General features: G+C 36.1%; 1 protein-coding gene across 1 annotated transcript in view; it reads left to right on the top strand.

The window, feature by feature from the left end:
* Nucleotides 1–24,733, top strand: part of LOC148949363 (U-scoloptoxin(11)-Sm5a-like) — a 91,549-nt gene extending 66,816 nt beyond the window's left edge. The window contains exons 2-4 of the mRNA XM_089092929.1: nucleotides 1,928–2,261; nucleotides 6,593–6,811; nucleotides 24,291–24,733. Of these exons, the coding sequence (XP_088949055.1) occupies nucleotides 1,932–2,261; nucleotides 6,593–6,811; nucleotides 24,291–24,461 (720 nt within the window). The 5' untranslated portion in view covers nucleotides 1,928–1,931 and the 3' untranslated portion in view covers nucleotides 24,462–24,733. The remainder of the gene's footprint in view (nucleotides 1–1,927; nucleotides 2,262–6,592; nucleotides 6,812–24,290) is intronic.
* Nucleotides 24,734–25,398: the final 665 nt, after the last annotated feature.

The raw sequence follows: 25,398 nt of genomic DNA, 5'->3' as shown, positions 1-25,398 counted from the left end.
CAATTCAGTTAAATCTCTAGCATATGATGAAAAACCAAAGTAATGGCTTTGGTTTCTGATCCCGTTTACTTTCTGAGAGGGTGTAAAGAGGAAGACTTTGAATAGATGGGGATCGAGGAGAAGCGTGCGTAGAAGTGTTGGCCTCAGGCGGCTTGGTACTGCGGTGAGTTGTTATTAGGAGTAGTAGTATATGTATATATGTAAAGTTGGGTATGTCTATATCTTTATGTTTAATGTAGATATAAAGATTCTAAACTAATGGACCAAATACTATGAATGTTTATTCATGTGCTATGGTTAATATTATGAAAGGATACATGCTGATCAGTTTATGCAAACAAAGTAAGAATAAAAATACTGCAAAATACTTCAAAATTCTGATGATATTCGGGAATCACAATAAATTTGAAAATCGTGAAATCATGGCAGTAATTTCATGAGTTTAGCAAAATAACCATCACCCTTCTTTCCTAGACCATACAAAAGCAGAGCAAGCTGGTGGCTAAATTGAGTTTATATTTTTCAAAATTAGAGAATTCGGGATGAATCCGAGTTCCCAGCAAATTTAAGTTTGAAATTTTGCAGAAGTTGTGCCCATTTTCTTTTTTTGGGTAACAGGTTGCTTTGTGGTCTCTTCTGAACTAAACACTATAATAACGAAGTTCTTGCTTCATTACATTCAGAAAATTTCTATTTATTGGATTTCCAGTGTAGCTTTCAGTTTAACTCGGCTATTTTGCTGATTTTGTTACTTTTTTCCAAAGTAGCATTATTAGGTAACTATTGAGGACAAATAGACACAAAAAAGTATGTAAACGAATAAACTTAAAAAACTGTTGAATATGACTTAGTGCTATATGCCAGCAATAGGGGTGGGGAAGATCTGAGATGCATTTGAAGACGTAATGACTCTGAAAACCCAATGAATAGGAATTTTCAAAACGTATTATAAGCTTTAGTTATAGTGTTTGATTCAGAAGAGGTCTTACACTAAGATGTTGCCCTTGTTTTATCTCAACGGCAGCACCCCTATTTATATCTATAGTTAAAAGCATCTCGAAAGTGACACTTTTCATGTTTTGCACAACAACAAAGACACTTTTTGGCCGAGAGACATTCTCGGTCAAAAATATTTGGAGAATATTATATACCCTGCTGCAAAGTTGATTCATGCTTAGTTAATCAGATATTTGATGCTCATGAGTATGCATTTACCAATATTTAATCGTTCTGGCTTGTTTTCAGGATTCCTTGTTATACAGCTTTAAATGAACAGAAATTTTTATGACAGCTTAGCGCATTCAGATTTTTAAGCTCCTGTATATATTAGGTGAGACGTGTAATAGCCAAAAAGTTAGCAAATTTAGTAATGATTATAGGCCTTAATTTTGGGAAACCAATTTACTTATTTAAGCTCAAGTTTATATAGCATCTTCTGCATCTGGTCTGTATAACTGAGATATTGATAGGCAGCTTCTTGCTGTACTTGGCCAGTAGCATAGGATACGTAAATGCAGGATTTTTTTTCTGTCCTGTTGTTGCTCCTGCAATTTTATAAATTCCTATGCGTCAATACGGTTATAGTAATCCTATGATGAAGTCGGTGCTAGAATTTTGGTAAGCAGATGGCAAATTAAAAATGACCGATGTTTCGGCTAGGTATAAAGCGGGCAACTATAATTTTTTAGTGGAAAGCTGAACTTAGCCTAAATGTAATATAAGAATCACCGAACTTTTTAGTCAACAGCATACCTCAGATCATCATCACCCCTCAGGTCGTTATTTTGTCAAATTTTCAACTTTAGCCCCAACACTAAAATGCTCAAAGCAAAAATTCTTTCTTCTTTCTTTCCGTGCCTTATCAGAAAATGTTCCTCGACTTCGAATGAAGAAAAGAATGTGAAAATTTCCTCTTTGTCTTTTTCAGCAGTATGCCAGGACATATACATACCTTGCAGAGGAAATACAAGAAAATGAGTATTTATTTATACATCTTGCTGTCAATTTCTGACCATACTTTGGGAAGGTTTACTTCAGGTCATTCAAATTTTGAGTCAAATGAAATAAACGAAGTTGTTGTCGAGGAAACCTTTGACGACCTACCATTTTGTACTTCACGCTCTGCTTGTGCATTCCTACAGGCCAACGCTAGAGGCATAAACCAGCAGCGGCTTTGTAAGTGCAGCAATGATGAGGAATGTCCTTTGACATGGGATACAAGCGATGGTAGATCCATTACACAAGGTTCTGATCAGTATAAGGTAAGGTTGTGGGGGATAACACAAATTATGTCGATCATACTTGAAAGATTCTATGCCTTAAAATCAATATCGGTGTCTTATAAGATGTCTGTATTAGTGCACAGTTCAGCATTGTCCCTTAAAAGCATGTTTCTTCTGGGGGTTTTTTACAAGTAATTCATATAGTGTCAGACCAATCAAGACTTGACATTTCCTCGCAGTACCTATCATGGGGCGCAAACCGATCAGGAAAGATTTATCAGATTCTTCGATCTAAGAAGATTTTACCATTCAGATAGATTGTTCCTTCTTTGCAAATCACGCTTAAGATCTATTGCCGATTATGCATACCTGCTTTTTAAAGGGTATCCTAGAAATCTACTGCCACCAGTACAGAGGATTCAAAATAGGGCTTCAAGGACAAGTTACAGCAGCGATAGGTTACTTGTACAATCTTTGATGTGGTGTCAAAGACTGTTCTCTACATGCGTATCCTTCATCTGACAGGCTATCTCTACTCGTACCGTCGTTTTCCAAGCTTATACGGCGTAAATTTTGACGCATGGTGCAATCAGACTACAAGCAAGAGGAAACATCCCACAATGAGTACCTGAAGAACAGCTCCCAAGGCAGTTATCCCTGAAAATACGTCTGTTGATTCCTTTAAGAAAAAGATAAAAAAAAAATCATGTTTTTTTCAACTGAAAGTGAGGAGCAACATTAAAACTTACAACGAACAGAAATTATTACGTACATGAGGGGGTTCTTTCCTAGTCAATATCTTCCTCTTTACGCTAAACTTCGAATTTTGTTCCAAATCTCTGAGAATGACCCGTGAATCCCAAAGGCCCTTCAATTAGAATAGACAGCTATTTTGAAAGTGCTAAAAAAAACTTTAGCGTAAAGAGCGAGATATTGACTAGGGGGCGAACCCACTCATATATGTAATAATTTCTATTCGTTTTAAGTTTTAGGCCTAATATTGCTCCTTACTTTCAGTGGAAAAACTTTTTTTTATTTAATATCTGACCCTTTTTTAAATAATGCTGGGAAATCCGGCGCCCCTTTCTTAGAAAATTCCCTTCCCCCGTAAAAAATTCCTCCATAGAAAGATCCTCCCAAGTAACCCCCTCACCTCAACCCCCCCCCCCCCAGAAATAATCCCCCCTGAAAACGTCTGTATACTTCCCAATAACCGATACTAAATGTAAGCAATGGGCAAAGTTCATAACTTGCAGCGCTTCCCCCAGGGACTGTGGGGTATTAAGTCATCCTCAAAGACATAGTTATTAGACTTTTCGACTATGCTGAACAGAATGACTATCTAAAAACTTTGACCGGGTGACTTAGGGGGAAAAATGAGCATGGGAGGGGGCCTAGTTGCCCTCCAATTTTTTTGGTCACATAAGAGTGGCACTAGAACTTTTAATTTCCGTTCAAATGAGTCCTCTTGCGATGTTATAGGACCACTGGGTCGATTTGATCACCCCTGTGAAAAAAACAAATATACAAATAAATACGCATCCGTGATCTAACTTCTGGTAAAAAATACAAAATTCCATATTTTTGCAGACAGGAGCTTGAAACCTCTAAAGTGGGATTCTCTGATACGCTGAATCTGATGGTGCGATTTTCATTATTACTTGACTTTTAGGGGGTGTTTCCCCCTTTTTTAGAAAATAAGATAAATAGGTAAGACTAAACTTGATAAAACTTATATATTTGAAATCAACATAAACGTCTGATTCTTTTGACGTATCTATTGGTATCAAAATTTCATTTTTTAGAGTTTCTGTTACTACTGAGCCGGGTCGCTCCTTGCTTACACTTCGTTCCCACGAACTGTTTGAAAGCTGAACACAAACTTCTCTAGGGATACAAACTAGGAAAGTGGTTGATTACTGGCACGCCAGGCCATATGTTTTAGCGGCCTGGCACCATGAAATGTGTCATAATAAGTCCGGTACAAGGTAGTTTTCATGACGATAGACAAAACCGCATTTGAAGCAGACGTTTCATTTGTCCAGTTCTGAGCAACTTCCCAACCAGAAAAACGTATTTCGGTAAGCGCTCGCCGGATCAATGGAAGAGGATCATAATCCTAATATGCTAAGTTTGGAGGTTAGGTCGGGGGTGTATGGACTTTTCAATCGAATAGTTTTCTTTAACAATCTTAATATTTTCATAGTATACGCTAGGAAATTATCAGGTAAAGAATCACACTTCGTCACATGACAAGCAATTGATCACCTTTCTGCATTAAACTGTGCATTAAACATTATACAAAATAATCTTAATAATGATCAGCTGTCGCAGTTTTATTTGGTCACACAAGCTCGTAATAAACCACACTCTTCTGGCCTCGTCAAGGACACTATAAGGATTAGAATGTCTAACGCAATATATATTATTTAAGCAATGCTCTTCGAGTTCAAAGTGGACAAAAAAAAACAAAAGGAAAAAGGAAAAAAAGTTCACACAGTAAGTTTAAGAACGGAATGTAGGGAGGTCGCAGGGCTTAAACTGTCCTAAAAGATAAATTTTTCTGTTTCGAATTTTCATTGTCATGAATACTAAAGAGGATACTTCGAAGCATCTTTTTATGTAAACTGGTCTTGAGTGCAAAGCCAAAACTTAACAAATCGCAAATATTTTCAAGACATGCCATGAGGTTAATTTTTTTAATGTGCAGAAAACCAAAAAAGTCAAACAAAAAAAAGGTTCTTTTAGTTAAATTTCGGAAATTTCCCTATAAGCACTGGCTGTTTTCTCATAAGTCCTGGATGTTTTTTTATATTTGACTAATTCATCCTTAAATGTTTTCCTGTTATTGCTTGGCAAACTACCTTTGCTTTGCATTTGTTACTTAAAAGACACTTCAAAATTTAGCTACGACAATTATTTGTGACACAACTGAGAAAGTGTCAGACGAGACCATAATATCAATAAGGGATAATTTTTCTGTTTTTGGGACTGTGTTTTTCTTTGTTTTTCTTTCAATTAGGTTTTGTAATTTTATTTATTAACTAGCAGCAGAGCCTGTGAGACAGGCATAAAAAAGAAAAAAAAAACGTATCCCTACTATCTAGTGAGAAACGTTCAGAAACCTTCTGACTCATATTGTATAATGAAAGTTACACGGTGTTACGGTGATTTACCAATTACACACGTAGATATGGAACCAGATTAGTTTGGAGTTGAAATTTTTGAGTTTAAAAGCATAGCAGGGCTACATGCTACAAATTACATATAATTACATACAAATTGCTAAAATTACAAACAAGCATGAGCAGTGTCTACAAGGTTATTTTTTGTTATGTCCAACCAGTGCTTTGGAGGGATATGTTTCTAAATCTTAATGAGGGGATAGGTCGTTCATATGGGGGCTGCTCTAACAAGGGGATAGGTCGTTCATATGGGGGCTGCTCTAACAATAGTCTTTGAAATTATGCTCTTCAATTAATTTACTTACGTCTTTTTCTACAGGGGGAAGAGGCTTCAGAGCCTTTTTTTCTTCTACGGAAATCACATTATTTTACGATATTTTCTATAACTTCCAATATTAGGATCACACAGCAGCAGGCGAATCGCTCACTTTTGCCTTATTAACCATCCCCCAAATATAGATCCTCTTCATAATCAATACATGCATGCCCATCTATCCACAACGGCAGCCTTAAAGCTTTGTTAGTACTAAATAGATGTGCAGGTGTTTTATGACCCTCTGCTCAGTAGGATCTTTATTTTTGTTTGCAAAAAACTGTTTTTTTTTATATTTAATTTACACACGCTTTTAATATTATATTCAGAGTTACCCTGAAAATGAGAAGAGCCTCCCCTTGAGCAATACCTTACTCTCCTTGTTAAAATTTAGATTTTCTACAACAATGCTTCATAAAGCATAATCCCTCTCTCTCCATTCGGAAAAACATCATCTCCGAATGTATATCTTGTGGCGGGACGGGAAATGGCAAAAAAATCCGGTCATAACTCTCAATTTTCAGGAATTAGACTTCTATTTTTACGCTCAGCAATAAAAGAAGACACAGTCAGCTAGTCTATATTTTCTTCATCTGTCGGCCAAAATTATTTATGCAAGAGAAAGATCATAGTCAAAGCCGTGACTAGAAACAGAATTAGGTCAATTACAACCACTCTGTTCAATTTTCAAATGTTTCATGACTGACCAAATCAAATAAATTTTTGCCAACAGGTACAACAGGCATGACTATGTACAGTCATACCTGTTGGCATAGCTAGACTATAGTCTAGCATGGAGCTTGTTCAACAGATGTGATGCTAGACCTAGACGATTGATGGTGAATAAATTACCTACTTTGTTAATTTTTCAGTTCTGTCGAAAAGCTACTCGACTACAACAATGCAAAGCACGACAAATGGCTTATATCTCAATATCAACTGTGGATAAAGAGACAGAAACGTATAGAACAAGAACGGAAAAACTTCTCTGTCGATGCTCCGAAAACTACTATTATCAATATCATGATATGAAAGTAATGGATGTGGATACTGAAACGCGAGTGGAAGAGTTCCTTTATAAATGTTTACCGGTATGCAACCACCAACAGCTTTTTTGTTAGATCTTGAATTTTACTTTTATTTTCCTTCTTGCCATGCATTAAGAAAAGCCTTCTTCAATTTTCGAGGGATTACCCACTTTCTGCCAACTGGTGTGCATTTTGGAGCACCACGTGTGCCGCTCAATTCTGCCACGCGTGACAACAATTTCACCGCAATTGGCCCAGTCCCCACAAAGCTTGACAAGCTTTTGCTACGCTTAGTACACGTCACTAGTAGAATGGCCCCTATTGATCCCACGAGAACCACGTGGTTTATGGTTTTCTCAGTGAGAATGAAAAAACAGATGAAATTATCACTTTAAAAACCATGAATTTTTCAAATTATCAATTGAAAAACCATGAATTTTCAAATTCTCACTTGAAAAACCCTGAATTTTGTCACGAATATGTCTGGTTTTATGTTTTTACAAGTGATAATTTTAAAATTCATGGATTTTCAAGTTATAATTTTAAAAATTCATGGTTTTCCAAGTGAGAATTTGAAAAACAGGAACTTTCTCACTTGTAAAACCATAAACCACGTGGTCCTGTCACGAGTTTCTCACTTGGAAAACCATAAACCACGTGGTGCTGTCACGAGTCAGAACACCTGTGCTGTCGACCTCAATTCACATATCGTGAATCAATAATTCCCCCTAGAAACAACAAATTAATTTCCCTTTCTTGACAGATCAATCAATCAATGACATCATCTATCAGACTTTAAATTTCCCTTTCTTGACAGATCAATCAATCAATGACATCATCTGTCAGACTTTAAAAATTTTCGCCTAGAAACATTTCTCCAGGAATAGATCCAAAATCATTAATGTCTTTGCCTCGGGAACAGTTCTACTGGTCGAACTCCAAAGGATATTAATAACCCCAGGCCATGGAAACAATTAGGCAAGAAACATCTTAGCGATGAATTGTTTTAGCGCGCGAAAAGGTTTCCATATAATTTGAAATGCATTGACGCAGAGATGCCAATAACAAAGGAACACGCTGAATTTGCGTTTAGGGATTATTTGGGCGAAACCGTTTTAGACAGGTTATGGAACTATTTCGGTGAAACAGATAGAGACATTTTAAAAGAAGATTTTTGAAGAGATTTTGGAGGAGGTTTTGAGTGTGGTCGTTATAATACACAAGTTTCATTTGAACAGTGTTGTGAGGTCCTCTAACCCAACCCCAAAGGGTTCCAATCCTCCTACCCCAACCCCGAAGGAAGCCCCCGGTCCTCAAAGCCCCCCAAACTCCCAAAGGTTCCGATCCCCCTACCACAACCCCGAAGGAAGCCACCGGTCCTCAAAGGTTCTCTGGGCTTCCAAAGGACCCCCCCCGGACACCCAAAGACCCTCACCCAGTCCCCAAAGGTGCCCAGGCACCCAAAGGGCTCCAGACCCTAAAATGGCCATACCCGAGCCCCAAAAGTCCACCCCCGTCCCCCAAGGGCCACCAGAACCCCAAAACCCCACCCCGGTCCCCCAAGGTCCCCCACAACCCCACCATCCCACCCCCCGGCCCCCAACGGCCCCCCCAAACCCCAAACCCCTCCCCCCGGCCCCCCAGGGCCACCCCCGGCTCCCAGGGCGCCCCAAGGGCCCCGAGGGCTCTACCCCTACCCCCAAGGACGCCACCGGTCCGCACCGGGCCCCCAGGGCTCCCACCGGGCCCCGAGTGCGCTACCCCGCCCCCCCCGGACGCCACCGGTCCTCAAAGGGCCCCCAGGCGCCCAAAGGCCCTCACCCGGGCCCCAAAGGACCCCCGGGCGCCCACAGGGACCCCCGACCCCCAACGGACCCCCCGGGCCCCAAAGGGCCCAATCCGTGCTCAAGGACCCCCCGGACCCCCAAAGGTCCTCCATCAGTCCCCAAAGGCCCTCTCCCGGTCCCAAAGGTCCACCGGGCTCCTAAAGGGCCCCAGACCCTAAAAAGGCCAAACCCGAGCCCCCCAAGGACCACCACCCGACACCCACGGACCACTCCCGGACCCCAAGGTCCACCACGCCCCCCCAGGGCCCCCCCCCCACAAAAGACCATACCCGAGCCCCCCACAGGCCCTCCCCGGTCCCCAAAGGTCCACCAGATCCCCAAACGCCCTCCACCGGTCCCCAAAGGCCCTCCCCGGTCTCCCAGGGCTCCCACAGGGCCCCGATTGCTCTACCCCAACCCCCAAGGAGGCCTCCGGTCCCCAATGGTCCCCCCGGCTCCCAAAGGACCCACAGGACCCCCAAAGACCCGCACCTGGGCCCCAACGGTCCACCGGGCTCCCAACGGGACCCCCGGACCCCAAAGGTACCGCCGGACCCCAAAGCTCCACCCCCGGTCCACTAGGGTCGCTCAGACCCCCAACTGACCCACCGGGCCCCAAAGGGCCCAATCGGTGCTCAAGGGCTCCCCGGACCCCCACAGGCCCTCACCCGGTCCGCAAAGGTCCACCGGGCTCCTAAAGTACCAGTCGGTCCTCAAGGACCCTCTCAGACGTGCAAAGACCCTCCCCCGACCCCCCAAGGCTCACCCCGGTCCCCCCAGGGCCCCGCAGGCTCCCCGATGACCCCACCCCCCCTCCAGGGCCCCTGGATCCCCCAACCCCCTCCCCCGCCCCCTCCCAAGAACCCCCTCGCCAATTTTAAAACTTTTTATTGCTTTATTATATACTTTTAGAACAAGTTCCTTTCATAATGTACCTCCTAAACCCAATTTCCAACTTGAAGTACTTATCTTTTTCACCCACTTTCTCAATGAAAAAGAAATTAGTTTTTAATCAATTCTAATTTTCCAAATAATATAAAAATTTTCCACTTTAGTTCAGATCTGTCTCGAAGAGATGAAAAATTTAAAATACTGTTCCAAATTTTTCGCAGAAGATAAAAAAGTTCAAGTTTTCTTCTGAATTTTACCAAAGAACGTGCTCCAATTCTAATTTCTCCAGAGAAAACAAAAATCTACCACTTCAGTTCTTTATTTCACAAAGAAATAAAGAAATTTAAAGTTCAATTCTAAATTTTTCGGTGGAAGATAGAAAAAGCAATACCATACTTGTGAATATTTTCCCGGAATATAAAAAGTTCTAGTTCAATTTACAGTTTCCTCAATGAAGTCAATGAAAGTTCAAGTTCTCTTCTGAAATTTACCAAAGAACTCGCTTCAATTCTAATTTTTTCAGAGAAAACAAAAATCTACCACTTCAGTTCTTTATTTCTCAAAGACATAAAGAAATTTAAAGTTCAATTCTAAATTTTTCGGTGAAAGATAGAAAAAGAAAGACCAGCCATGATAATAATGCCCCTTAAAATATAAAGATCAATGTCAATATACATGGTCCCACCCGAATTCACTGATCTTTATTTTTCTCTTCTGAATTTTACTAAAGAAAACTATTAAATTAAAAGATATCCCGATTCAATACAATTATTAAAATTAATATATCTCTTTAACCCTTACATAAAGACCTTTAAAGTTCAATTCTAAAATTTTCGGTGGAAGATAGAAAAAGCAATACCATACTTTTGAATATTTTCCCGGAAGATAAAAAGTTCTAGTTCAATTTACAGTTTCCTCAATGAAGTCAAGGAAAGTTCAAGTTCTCTTCTGAATTTTACCAAAGAACACGCTTCAATTCTAATTTTTTCAGAGAAAATAAAAATCTTCCACTTCAGTTATTTATTTCTCAAAGACATAAAGAAATTTAAAGTACAATTCTAAATTTTTCGGTGGAAGATAGAAAAAGCAATACAATACCTGTGAATATTTTCCCGGAAAATAAAAAAGTTCTAGTTCAATTTACAATGTCCTCAACGAAGTGAAGAAAGGTTCAAGTTTTCTTCTGAATTTTACCAAAGAACAAAATTCAATTCTAAGTTCACCAGAGAAAATAAAAATCTTCCACTTCAGTTCTTTATTTCACAAAGACATAAAGAAATTTAATGTTAAATTCTAAATTTTTCGGTGGACGATATAAAAAGAAATAGCATACATGTGAATATTTCCCCGGAAGATAAAAAGTTCTAGTTCAATTTACAGTTACCTCAACGAAGTCAAGGAAAGTTCAAGTTCTCTTCTGAATTTTAAAAAAGAACATGCTTCAATTCTAATTTTTTCAGAGAAAACAAAAATCTTCCACTTCAGTTCTCTATTTCACAAAGACATAAAGAAATTTAAAGTACAATTCTAAATTTTTCGGTGGAAGATAGAAAAAGCAATAACATACTTGTGAATATTTTCCCGGAAAATAAAAAGTTCTAGTTCAATTTATAATTTCCTCAACGAAGTGAAGAAAGGTTCAAGTTCTCTTCTGAATTTTACCAAAGAAAAAAATTCAATTCTAATTTCACCAGAGAAAATAAAAATCTTCCACTTCAGTTCTCTATCTCACAAAGACATAAAGAAATTTAAAGTACAATTCTAAATTTTTCGGTGAAAGATAGAAAAAGCAATACCAGACCTGTGAATATTTTCACGGAAGATAAAAAGTTCTAGTTCAATTTATAGTTTCCTCACCGAAGTGAAGAAATGTTCAAGTTCTCTTCTGAATTTTAACAAAGAACACGCTTCAATTCTAATTTCACCAGAGAAAATAAAAATCTTCCACTTCAGTTCTATATTTCACAAATAAATAAATAAATTTAAAGTACAATTCTAAATTTTTCGGTGGAAGATAGAAAAAGTAATACCATAACTGTGAATATTTTCACGGAAGATAAAAAGTTCTATTTCAATTTGCAATTTCCTCAACGAAGTGAAGAAAGGTTCAAGTTCTCTTCTGAATTTTACTAAAGAACAAAATTCAATTCTAATTTCACCAGAGAAAATAAAAATCTTCCACTTCAGTTCTTTATTTCACAAAGACATAAAGAAATTCAAAGTTCAATTCTAAATTTGTCTGTGGAAGATAGAAAAAGTAATACAATACCTGTGAATATTTTCCCTGAAGATAAAAAGTTCTAGTTAAATTTACAGTTTACTCAACGAAGTGAAGAAATGTTCAAGTTCTCTTCTGAATTTTACCAAATAATAAAATTCTATTCTAATTTCACCAGAGAAAACAAAAATCTTCCACTTCAGTTCTTTATTTCACAAAGACATAAAGAAATATAAAGTTCAATTCAAAATTTCTAGGAGGAAGATAGAAAAAGGAATACCATACTTGTGAATATTTTCCCTGAAAATAAAAAGTTCTAGTTCAATTTACAATTTCCTCAATGAAGTCCAGTAAAGTTCAAGTTCTCTTCTGAATTTTACAAAAGAACAAATTCAATTCTAATTTCACCAGAGAAAACAAAAATCTTCCACTTCAGTTCTATATTTCACAAAGACATAAAGAAATTTAAAGTTCAATTCTAAATTTTTCGGTGGAAGATAGAAAAAGCAATACCAGACTTCTGAATATTTTCCCGGAAAATAAAATGTTCTAGTTCAATTTACAATTTCCTCAATGAAGTCAAGGAAAGTTAAAGTTCTCTTCTGAATTTTACCAACGAACAAAAGTCAATTCTAATGTCACCAGAGAAAACAAAAATCTTCCACTTCATTTCTCTATTTCACAAAGACATAAAGAAATTTAAATTACAATTCTAAATTTTTCTGTTGAAGATAGAAGAAGTAATACAATACCAGTGAATATTTTCACGGAAAATAAAAAGTTCTAGTTCAATTTACAATTTACTCAAAGAAGTGAAGAAATGTTCAAGTTCTCTTCTGAATTTTAACAAAGAATAAAATTCAATTCTAATTTCACCAGAGAAAATAAAAATCTTCCACTTCAGTTCTCTATTTCACAAAGACATAAAGAAATTTAAAGTACAATTCTAAATTTTTCGGTGTAAGATAGAAAAAGTAATACCATACCTGTGATTATTTTCACGGAAGATAAAAAGTTCTAGTTCAATTTAAAATTTTCTCAAAGAAGTCAAGGAAAGTTCAAGTTCTCTTCTGAATTTTACTAAAGAAAAAAATTCAATTCTAATTTCACAAGAGAAAATAAAAATCTTCCACTTCAGTTCTCTATTTCACAAAGTCATAAAGAAATATAAAGTTCAAATCTAAATTTTTAGGTGGAAGATAGAAAAAGCAATACCATGCTTGTGAATATTTTCCCGGAAGATAAAAAGTTCTAGTTCAATTTACAGTTTCCTCAATTAAGTCAAGGAAAGTTCAAGTTCTCTTCTGAATTTTAAAAAATAACAAAATTAAATTCTAATTTAACAATAGAAAATAAAAATCTTCAACTTCAGTTATATATTTAACAAAGACATAAATAAATTTAATTTACAAGTATAATTGTTCGGTGGAAGATAGAAAAATCAATAACATACATGTGAATATTTTCCCGGAACATAAAAAGTTCTAGTTCAATTTACAATTTACTCAACGAAGTGAAGAAAGGTTCAAGTTCTCTTCTGAATTTTACTAAAGAACAAAATTCAATTCTAATTTCACCAGAGAAAATAAAAATCTTCCACTACATTTCTCTATTTAAAAAATAAATAAATAAATTTTAATTTAAATTATAAATTTTTCTGTGGAAGATAGAAAAAGTAATACCATACCTGTGAATATTTTCACGGAAGATAAAAAGTTCTAGTTCAATTTAAAATTTTCTCAACTAAGTCAAGGAAAGTTCAAGTTCTCTTCTGAATATTAATAAATAACAAAATTCAATTCTAATTTAAACAGAGAAAATAAAAATCTTCCACTTCAGTTCTCTATTTCACAAAGACATAAAGAAATTTAAAGTTCAATTCTAAATTTTTCTGTGGAAGATAGAAAAAGTAATACCATACTTGTGAATATTTTCACGGAATATAAAAAGTTCTAGTTCAATTTAAAATTTTCTCAACGAAGTCAAGGAAAGTTCAAGTTCTCTTCTGAATTTTCTCAATGAACACACTTCAATTCTCATTTCTACAGAGAAAATAAAAATCTTCCACTTCAGTTCCTTATTTCGCAAATACATAAAGAAATTCAAAGTTCAAGTCTAAATTTTTCGATGGAAGATAGAAAAAGTAATACCATACTTGTGAATATTTTCACGGTAGATATAAAGTTCTAGTTCAATTTAAAATTTTCTCAACGAAGTCAAGGAAAGTTCAAGTTCTCTTCTGAACTTTACCAAAGAACACGCTTCAATTCTAATTTTTTCAGAGAAAACAAAAATCTTACACTTCAGTTCTTTATTTCACAAAGACATAAAGAAATTTAAAGTTCAATTCTAATTTTTCGGTGTGTTATTTAAAATTAATGCAAGACTTGTGATTATTTTTACGAAAGATAAAAAGTTCTACTTCAATTTTAAATTTCCCCGGAAGATAAAAAGTTCTAGTTCAACTTGCCATTATCTTTGTGAAAACACACAAACTCAGAAAAAATGCTCAATGTTCCTTTAGTACCTATGCAATTAGACTAAAAATGAAGATATTTATGCATAGTTTCAACTCGATATGGCTAAGTTTGCTAAAAACAAGCTATTTTCTTGCGAAAACACACAAAATCAGAAAAAAATGTTCAATGTTCCTTAAGCACCTGCGCAATTAGGATTAAATGAATATATTTATGCAGAGTTTCAACTCGATATGGCTAAGTTTGCTAAAAACAAGCTATTTTCTTGCGAAAACACACGAAATCAGACAAAATATTGTTAGGTTAGGTTAAGTTAGATTAGGTTAGGTTAGCCTACGTACGCGCGCAGATAGGTTAAGTTAGGTTAGGTTAAGTTAGGTTAGATTAAGTTAGGTTAGGCTAGGTTAGCCTACGTACGCGCGCGTACGTAGGCTAACCTAGCCTAACCTAACTTAATCTAACCTAACTTAATCTAACCTAACTTCACCTATCTGCGCGCGTACGTAGGCTAACCTAACCTAATCTAACTTAACATAACCTAACAATATTTTTTCTGATTTCGTGTGTTTTCGCAAGAAAATAGCTTGTTTTTAGCAAACTTAGCCATATCGAGTTGAAACTCTGCATAAATATCTTCATTTAAGCCTAATTGCGTATGTTATTAAGGAACATTGAACATTTTTTTCTGATTTTGTGTGTTTTCTCAAGAAAATAGCTTGTTTTTAGCAAACTTAGCCATAGCGAGTTGAAACTCTGAATAAATATCTTCATTTTTAGTCTAATTGCATAGGTACTAAAGGAACATTGAGCATTTTTTCTGAGTTTGTGTGTTTTCACAAAGATAATAGCAAGTTGAACTAGAACTTTTTATCTTCCGGGGAAATTTAAAATTGAAGTAGAACTTTTATCTTCCTGAAAAATAATCACAAGTATGGCATTAATTTTCAATAACCTACCGAAAAATTAGAATTGAACTTTAAATTTCTTTATGTCTTTGTGAAATAAAGAACTGAAGTGTAGGATTTTTGTTTTCTCTGAAAAAATTAGACTTTAAGCGTGTTCTTTGGTAAATTTCAGAAGAGAACTTGAACTTTCCTTGACTTCGTTGAGAAAAGTTTAAAATGAACTAGAACTTTTTATCTTCCGTGAAAATATTCACAATTATGGTATTACTTTTTCTATCTTCCATCGAAAATTTTAGAATTGAACTTTGAATTTCTTTATGTCTTTTCGAAATAATTTACTGTAGTTTAATATTTTTATTTTCTATTGAAAAATTATAATTTAATATTTTAAATTGCGAAAATTCAGAAGAGAACTTGAACTTTCATTGACTTCGTTGAGAAAATTTTAAATTGAACTAGAACATTTTATCTTCCGGGAAAATATTCACAGGTATGGAATTAATTTTTCTATCTTACACCGAAAAATTAATAATTGAACATAAAATTTCTTTTGTTCTTTTTTAAATAGATAAATGAATTTGAAGATTTTTATTTTCTATGGTGAAATTAGAATTGAATTTTGTTCTTTAGTAAAATTCAGAAGAGAACTTGAACTTTCCTTGACTTCGTTGAGAAAATTTTAAATTGAACTAGAACTTTTTATCTTCCGTGAAAATAATCACAGGTATGGTATTACTTTTTCTATCTTCCACCGAAAAATTTAGAATTGAACTTTAAATTTATTTATGTCTTTGTGAAATAGAGAACTGAAGTGGAAGATTTTTATTTTCTCTGGTGAAATTAGAATTGAATTTTGTTCTTTAGTAAAATTCAGAAGAGAACTTGAACCTTTCTTCACTTCGTTGAGAAATTGTAAATTGAACTAGAACTTTTTATTTTCCGGGAAAATATTCACACGTATGGTATTGCTTTTTCTATCGTCCACCTAAAAATTAGAATTGTACATTAAATTTATTTATGTATTTGTGAAATATATAACTGAAGTTTAAGATTTTTATTTTCTCTGGTGAAATTAGAATTGAATTTTTTTCTTTAGTAAAATTAATAAGAGAACTTGAACTTTCCATGACTACATTGAGGAAACTGTAAATTGAACTAGAACTTTTTATCTTCCGGGAAAATATTCACAAGGATGGTCTTACTTTTTCTATCTTCCACCGAAAAATTTAGAATTTAACTTTAAATTTATTTATGTCTTTGTGAAATAGAGAACTGAAGTGGAAGATTTTTATTTTCTCTGGTGAAATTAGAATTGAATTTTGTTATTTAGTAAAATTCAGAAGAGAACTTGAACTTTCCTTGACTTCGTTGAGAAAATTTTAAATTGAACTAGAACTTTTTATCTTCCGTGAAAATAATCACACGTATTGTATTATTTTGTCTATCGAACAACGAAATATTTAGAATTGTACTTTAAATTTCATTATGTCTTTGTGAAATAGAGAACTGAAGTGGAAGATTTTTTTTTTCTCTGGTGAATTTAGAATTGACTCTTGTTCTTTGGTAAAATTAAGACTAGACCTTGAACCTTACTTGACTTCGTTGAGGAAATAGTAAAATGAACTAGAACTTTTTATCTTCCGGGAAAATATTCACTGGTCTGGTATTACTTTTTCTATCTTACACCGAAAAATTTATAATTGTACTTTAAATTTCTTTATGTCTTTGTGAAATAGAGAACTGAAGTGGAAGATTTTTATTTTCTCTGGTGAAATTAGAATTGAATTTTGTTCTTTTGTAAAATTCAGAAGAGAACTTGAACTTTCCTTGAATTCAGTGAGGAAATTGTAAATTGAACTAGAACTTTTTATAGTCCTGGGAAAATATTCACACGTATGGTATTGCTTTTTCTATCTTCCACCGAAAAATTTAGAATTGAACTTTAAATTTCTTTATGTCTTTGTGAAATAAAGAACTGAAGTGGAAGATTTTTGTTTTCTCTGGTGAAATTAGAATTGAATTTTGTTCTTTGGTAAAATTCAGAAGAGAACTTGAACTTTCCTTGACTTCATTGAGGAAATTGTAAATTGAACTAGAACTTTTTATCTTCCGGGAAAATATTCACAAGTATGGTATTTCTTTTTCTATCGTCCTACTAAAAATTTAGAATTGAACTTTAAATTTCTTTATGTCTTTGTGAAATAAATAACTGAAGTGGAAGATTTTTTTTTTCTCTGGTGAAATTAGAATTGAATTTTATTATTTTGTAAAATTCAGAAGAGAACTTGAACTTTTCTTCACTTCTTTGAGGAAACTGTAAATTGAACTAGAACTTTTTATCTTCAGGGAAAATATTCACAGGTATGGTATTACTTTTTCTATCTTCCACCTAAAAATTTAGAAATGAACTTTGAATTTCTTTATGTCTTTGAGAAATAAAGAAGTGAAGTGGAAGATTTTTATTGTCTCTGGTGAAATTAGAATTGAATTTTGTTCTTTAGTAAAATTAAGAAGAGAACTTGAACATTTCTTCACTTCGTTGAGGAAATTGCAAATTGAACTAGAACTTTTTATCTTCCTTGAAAATATTCACAGGTATGGTATTACTTTTTCTATCTTCCACCGAAAAATTTAGAATTGAACTTTAAATTTCTTTATGTCTTTGTGAAATAGAGAACTGAAGTGGAAGATTTTTATTTTCTCTGGTGAAATTAGAATTGAATAGTGTTCTTTGGTAAAATTCAGAAGAGAACTTGAACTTTAATTGACTTCAGTGAGGAAATTGTAAATTGAACTAGAACTTATTATCTTCCGTGAAAATAATCACAAGTATGTTCTTACTTTTTCTATCTTCCACCGAAAAATTTAGAATTGTACTTTAAATTTCTTTATGTCTTTGTGAAATAGAGAACTGAATTGTAAGATTTTTATTGTCTCTTTTGACATTAGAATTGAATTTTGTTCTTTGGTAAAATTCAGAAGAGAACTTGAACATTTCTTCACTTCGTTGAGGAAATTATAAATTGAACTAGAACTTTTTATTTTACGGGAAAATATTCACTAGTATGGTATTTCTTTTTCTATCTTCCACCGAAAAATTTAGAATTGTACTTTAAATTTCTTTATGTCTTTGTGAAATAAAGAACTGAAGTGGAAGATTTTTTTTTTCTCTGAAAAAATTAGAATTGAAGCATGTTCTTTGGTAAAATTCAGAAGAGAACTTGAACTGTCATTGACTTCATTGAGGAAACTGTAAATTGAACTAGAACTTTTTATCTTCCGGGGAAATATTCACAGGTATGGTATTACTTTTTCTATCTTCCACCGAAAAATTTAGAATTGTACTTTAAATTTCTTTATGTCTTTGTGAAATAAAGAACTGAAGTGGAAGATTTTTATTTTCTCTGGTGAATTTAGAATTGAATTTTGTTCTTTAGTAAAATTCAGAAGAAAACTTGAACCTTTCTTCACTTCGTTGAGGAAATTGTAAATTGAACTAGAACTTTTTATCTTCCAGGAAAATATTCACATGTATGGTATTTCTTTTTCTATCTTCCACCGAAAAATTTAGAATTGTACTTTAAATTTCTTTATGTCTTTGCGAAATAAATAACTGAAGTGGAAGATTTTTGTTTTCTCTGAATAAATTAGAATTGAAGCGTGTTCTTTGGTAAAATTCAGAAGAGAACTTGAACTTTCCTTGACTTCATTGAGGAAACTGTAAATTGAACTAGAACTTTTTATCTTCCGGGAAAATATTCACAAGTATGGTATTACTTTTTCTATCTTCCACCGAAAAATTTAGAATTGAACTTTAAATTTCTTTATGTCTTTGTGAAATAAAGAACTGAAGTGTAAGATTTTTATTTTCTCTTGTGAAATTAGACTTGAATTTTGTTCTTTAGTAAAATTCAGAAGAGAACTTGAACTTTCCTTGACTTCATTGAGGAAAATTTAAATTTAACTAGAACTTTATATTTTCAGGGAAAATATTCACATGTAGGGTATTGCTTTTTCTATCTTCCACCGAAAAATTTAGAATTGTACTTTAAATTTCTTTATTTCTTTGAGAAATAAATAACTGAAGTGGAAGATTTTTGTTTTATCTGAATAAATTAGAATTGAAGCGTGTTCTTTGGTAAAATTCAGAAGAGAACTTGAACTTTCCTTGACTTCATTGAGGACAATTTAAATTGAACTAGAACTTTTTATATTCCGGGAAAATATTCACAAGTATGGTATTGCTTTTTCTATCTTCCACCGAAAAATTTAGAATTGAACTTTAAATTTCTTTATTTCTTTGTGAAATAAAGAACTGAAGTGGTAGATTTTTGTTTTCTCTGGAGAAATTAGAATTGGAGCACGTTCTTTGGTAAAATTCAGAAGAAAACTTGAACTTTTTTATCTTCTGCGAAAAATTTGGAACAGTATTTTAAATTTTTCATCTCTTCGAGACAGATCTGAACTAAAGTGGAAAATTTTTATATTATTTGGAAAATTAGAATTGATTAAAAACTAATTTCTTTTTCATTGAGAAAGTGGGTGAAAAAGATAAGTACTTCAAGTTGGAAAATGGGTTTAGGAGGGACATTATGAAAGGAACTTGTTCTAAAAGGATATAATAAAGCCATAAAAAGTTTTAAAAATGGTGTGGGGGTTCTTGGGTGGGGGCGGGGGAGGGCGTTGGGGGAGCCAGGGGCCCTGGTGGGGGGGTGGGGTCATATGGGAGCCGGTGGGGACCTTTGTGGACCGGGGTGAGCCTTTGGGGGTCGGGAGAGGGTCTTTGCACGTCTGAGAGGGTCCTTGAGGACCGACTGGTCCTTTAGGAGCCCGGTGGACCTTTGAGGACCGGGTGAGGGCCTTTGGGGGTCCGGGGAGACCTAGGGCCCCGAGTGGGCCCTTTGGGGCCCGGTGGGTCCGTTGGGGGTCTGGGCGACCCTTGCGGACCTGGGGAGGCCCTTTGGGGTCCGGGGGACCCGTTGGGGTCCGGTGGTCCCTTTGGGAGCCCGGTGGACCTGTGGGGACCAGGTGAGGGCCTGTGGGGGTCCAGTGGGTCCTTTGGGAGCCTGGGGGACCGTTGAGGACCGGAGGCCTCCTTCGGGGTAGGGGTAGAGCACTGGGGGCCCGTTGGGAGCCCTGGGCGCCCGGGGAGAGCCATGGGGGCCCGGGGTAGGGCGTGGGTGGGGTCGGGGGGCGCGGGGGGTCCAGGGGATGGCCTGGGGGGGTGGGCGGGGAGGCTCGTGTGAGGGGGGGATGGCCTGTGGGTGACTTGTGGACCTTTGGGACCGGGAGAGGGGATGGGGGGCCTGGGGGCGGACCGGTGGGGGCGCGGGTCTGACCTTGTTATGGGCTGGGGCCCTTTAGGTGCCTGGTGGACCGTTGGGTCCGGGAGAGGGCCTTTGGGGACTGGTGGAGGACCTTTGGGGGTCCGGGGGGTCCTTGAGCACGGATTGGGCCCTTTGGGGCCCGGTGGGGCCGTTGGGGGGCGGGGGTCCCTTTGGGTGCCCGGTGGACCGTTGGGGACCGGGTGCGGGCCTGTGGGAGCCTGGGGGGACCTTTGAGGACCGGTGGCGTCCTCCGGGGTCGGGGTTGAGCAATGGGGGCCCTTGGGGTGCCGTGGGGGACCTTTGCGGCCCGGAGGCTTCCTTCGGGGTAGGGTTAGTGCACTGGGGGCCCTTGGGGAGCCCGGGGAGCCCGGGGAGGGCCGTTGGGGACCGGTGGAGGGCTTTTGGGGTTCTGGTGGCCCTTGGGGGACGGGGGGAGGGATTTGGGGGGGCGGGTGGACCTTGGGGGACGGGGGAGGGCCTTGGGGGGTCTGGTGGACCTTTGGGGACCGGGGAGGGCCTTTGGGGCTCGGGTATGGCCTTTTTAGGGTGTGGGGCCCTTTGGGTGCCTGGGGACCTTTGGGGACTGGGTGAGGGTCTTTGGGGGTCCGGGGGGGGTCCTTTGGAAGCCCAGAGAACCTTTGAGGACCGGTGGCTTCCTTCGGGGTTGTGGTAGGGGGATCGGAACCTTTGGGAGTTTGGGGGGGCTTTGAGGACCGGGGGCTTCCTTCGGGGTTGGGGTAGGAGGATTGGAACCCTTTGGGGTTGGGTTAGAGGACCTCACAACACTGTTCAAATGAAACTTGTGTATTATAACGACCACACTCAAAACCTCCTCCAAAATCTCTTCAAAAATCTTCTTTTAAAATGTCTCTATTTGTTTCACCGAAATAGTTCCATAACCTGTCTAAAACGGTTTCGCCCAAATAATCCCTAAACGCAAATTCAGCGTGTTCCTTTGTTATTGGCATCTCTGCGTCAATGCATTTCAAATTATATGGAAACCTTTTCGCGCGCTAAAACAATTCATCGCTAAGATGTTTCTTGCCTAATTGTTTCCATGGCCTTGGGTTATTAATATCCTTTGGAGTTCGACCAGTAGAACTGTTCCCGAGGCAAAGACATTAATGATTTTGGATCTATTCCTGGAGAAATGTTTCTAGGCGAAAATTTTTAAAGTCTGACAGATGATGTCATTGATTGATTGATCTGTCAAGAAAGGGAAAATTAAAGTCTGATAGATGATGTCATTGATTGATTGATCTGTCAAGAAAGGGAAATTAATTTGTTGTTTCTAAGGGGAATTATTGATTCACGATATGTGAATTGAGGTCGACAGCACAGGTGTTCTGACTCGTGACAGCACCACGTGGTTTATGGTTTTCCAAGTGAGAAACTCGTGACAGGACCACGTGGTTTATGGTTTTCCAAGTGAGAAAGTTCCTGTTTTTCAAATTCTCACTTGGAAAACCAAGAATTTTTCAAATTCTCACTTGTAAATACATGAATTTTAAATTGATATCTTGAAAAAACCTAACAACAGTCATACCCTTTACACAATTAATGGTTTTTCAAGGGTGAAATTGATAATTAATGGTTTTTCAAGTGAGAATTTGAAAAATTCATGGTTTTTCAAGTGAGAATTTCATCTGTTTTTTCATTCTCACTGAGAAAACCATAAACCACGTGGTTCTCGTGGGATCAATAGGGGCCATTCTACTGTCACCTGGTGTGCATGGTTTCTGAAAGTCCGCGATCCCTCGGCAATTTTGGAAGCTTTTCAAACTAAACATTAGGGTTTAATTTCTTTGATGTTAAATTAAGGTTTAATTTCACGATAAATACGATGCTTGCTTTGTATTTGATTTATTATTGCAATAATAACAATATAATTGACTACCGGTTACGAGCATTAATACAAAACAAAAACAAATTTAAGCATTTAGCAAAAGAAAAGCAACAAGCTAAAGTTTATTGCTATTAACTAATAGCTATTAACAGAAGAGTAAGTCGGCTTAAGAATGGTACTGACATACAGATGTGAAACCATTTACAGATAAATTTTACTCTGTTTATAGACATAAACCCAAAAAAGTTATAGTATTGTTTTTTTTTTTTTTTGTTTTTTTTAGTATATATATAATATATATATATATATATATATATATATATATATATATATATATATATATATATATATATATATATATATATATATATATATTTATATTATATATATATATATATATATATATATATATATATATATATATATATATATATATATATATATATATATATATATATATATATATATATATATATATATATATATATATTATCGTTAATTTCAATTTACCCTTCAAATCCCAGAGAATTTGAATACAAAACTAAGACATATTATAACAGGGATTAATACCCAACGTCAAGTCGTAACCAAGGGAAAATAACTATTACACAATCCGGAAAACTAGTGCTAAAATTAGAATTATTATAAGAACTAACTCGTTAATTTATTATTCATTATTGTACTTATTACATAAGAGGATATGCGACTTTTTTTTTCAGAGGAATTGTCTAAGAACAGTCTTGTTTACTCATTGGAATGACTATCTACCAAACAGTTCAAAGTCAACTTTCAAGGGCTATAACGGCGGAATGATTAAAAATCTCTGGTTTTACGGATAATGGGTTGCCAAATGATGCTCTTTGGCATTCTATTTTGAGCCAAGGGATAAGCAGGACGCCCTCAAATACGAGGGGCAGAGGCTACAAGAAAGGACTTAAAGGATATGATATTTTGCGTGTGAACATTTGAACAAATTGAGCTGACAAGGCAGTGTGTGCAACTGTGTTGGCCCCAAGTAGCTTGGCGCTGCGATGAGTCGTTAACACTAGTAGTGTGCGTAATGGCGATTCAGATTGATACTTTGAAATTACAAAATTAGGATTCAAACACATACATAGGTTCTTACCAGGGTCCCAATACAATGGTAAGAGTAGAGAGGAGTCCTTTACATACAGGGGTGCAACTATAGAAATGGTCTGTACATCACCATTAAACACATAGAAATTGTGAAAATCCAGCATATTTCAAACTTTAAGGTGGTTGTGGAGTTCAGAAGGCCTTTATAATCTTTAGACTTTGGACCCCAATATTATAGACTGGATCTTCCTTGATGACTCCTGTGCAAACAAAAAATATATGCTTATAACAAAGTAAATATAAGCGGGGTCATGGAAAAAAGGAGGTGGGAATATATTCTTAATATCGCTCTAGCCCGAGACAAGTAATTGCAGTCAAGATTGGATTTGTCCATGAAAAGTGATTTGTATAAGAAAGCACGAGTGTTATGACAAGAAAAGTGAAAACTTCGACATAAAGGCAGAAAACTCAAAACATACAAAAAAAAATAAAAGAAATAAAAGAGAAAAATCAAAGAGAAAACTTCAAACATACCAGCAAATTCAGCATGTCTGAAAACCCCCTCTCTAATTTTCCATACCTTCTCTTAAACGATAACTAATTTCAGAATAATAAAGGTAAAAGATTTGAGAATTAAGACATCCATTCTCAAGCAATGTAAAAATTTCAATTTCCACGCTACACAGCCCTTTTTTCTGGGATGAGTGTTTTATTCAGAATTTCGATATCAATCTTACAGCTAAGAATAATGTGCCGTGTTTTTTTTTTTTTTTTTTTTTTGCCTAGCCCTAATACGTTTATTCGCCCTAATACGCTTTTCTTTTTTTTTATATATTATTATTATTATTAAGAGACTGGTGTGGCGTTTTACAATAATTTTCAGCACTACATTTGAAAAAGAATTACGCAAAGGTTTTAAATATTACTTTTTATTCTTAAATTAGAAATTTTCCTCGCTAAGTTGTCTCTTTTCAGCTTCCTGTTTGTGCATCTGAGCAAATCTGCAAGTCCATTACAGAAACCCACGAAGCATTTTTGGTAAAAAGACGATGCAACTGCCCCTCTGGATGTCCAACCATAGGCGGAAAAGAAGTTGAATCACAACATGTCGGGAAAGGAATGCTTCATCATGTCAAGTGTATCTAAAATACTTCTTTTCTATAATAACTGCGGTGATTTAAGCAAGGGACTGAACACTAGGTCATTTGAATGTGCAAAGAAGGCATGGACAAAGACTTGACGGAGGCTCAGAGGCACAAGAGACATGACCAAAAGCAAGATACATATAAGCCTTAAACTGACTGTGCGCAGTCCCTTGGAGTCGAGACTTGCGCAAGGTTTTGTTTTCCAATTTGATTTATATGAATGAAGGTATTTTATTCATTATTTTTCGCTATGTTTGAATAAATGATTGAGCAATTCGATTAGTTGCTTTGATAACAGGAAATAATCTGAAATCCAAAAGTTTTTATCCACTTTGTGTACTATTTCAAAAGCTTATTTTGAGCCTGCTAATTGAACAATTTTGGATATTGAAGGACATATTTGCTCAAGTATTCAGGCTTTTCTATCTCTGAGCTGTCAAGAGCAAGGGCGCCGGCAGAAAATTTTTCGGGGGGGGGGGGCAACCCCCAAAACGTCAGTGGTGGTTGAGTGATAGGGAATATATTTCAGGATTTTTTTTTTTCATAGGAATAAGTTTATTTTTAAATACATTTAGAAAAAAAACTCTCAAATAAAAAGAGCAATTAAATTGCATGTAAAATGAAACAAAATACAGTAAATATTAAGCGCCAAGTATTCTTGGGAAAGGGATCAATTTATTTAATCAATAATTTATTTAATTATTCAGCATTTAGTATTGAAACAAAATAAGATTCAAACCAAAATTACAGAAAGATTTATTGCTTACGTAGATTATAACATATGTAGACTTGTTTTTGTGCAATTTCCTATGCCATAGAATAGTTTAGGCTACAGAAGGAGTAGGGATACTCAAAAATCATCCTGCCTGCATAGATAAAACGCTTTGATTTTATAACGGACATGTAAACTGTACCATCTTTCATAACAGAACAATTCT

The sequence above is a fragment of the Artemia sp. Qi Xiang Cuo genome, chromosome 8 (assembly GCF_049724085.1).
Source record: "Artemia sp. Qi Xiang Cuo chromosome 8, ASM4972408v1, whole genome shotgun sequence".
NCBI classification, from domain to species: Eukaryota; Metazoa; Arthropoda; class Branchiopoda; order Anostraca; family Artemiidae; genus Artemia; species Artemia sp. Qi Xiang Cuo.
The sequence above is the reverse complement of the archived record's forward strand: the minus strand, read 5'-3'. Positions and strand labels throughout refer to the sequence as shown.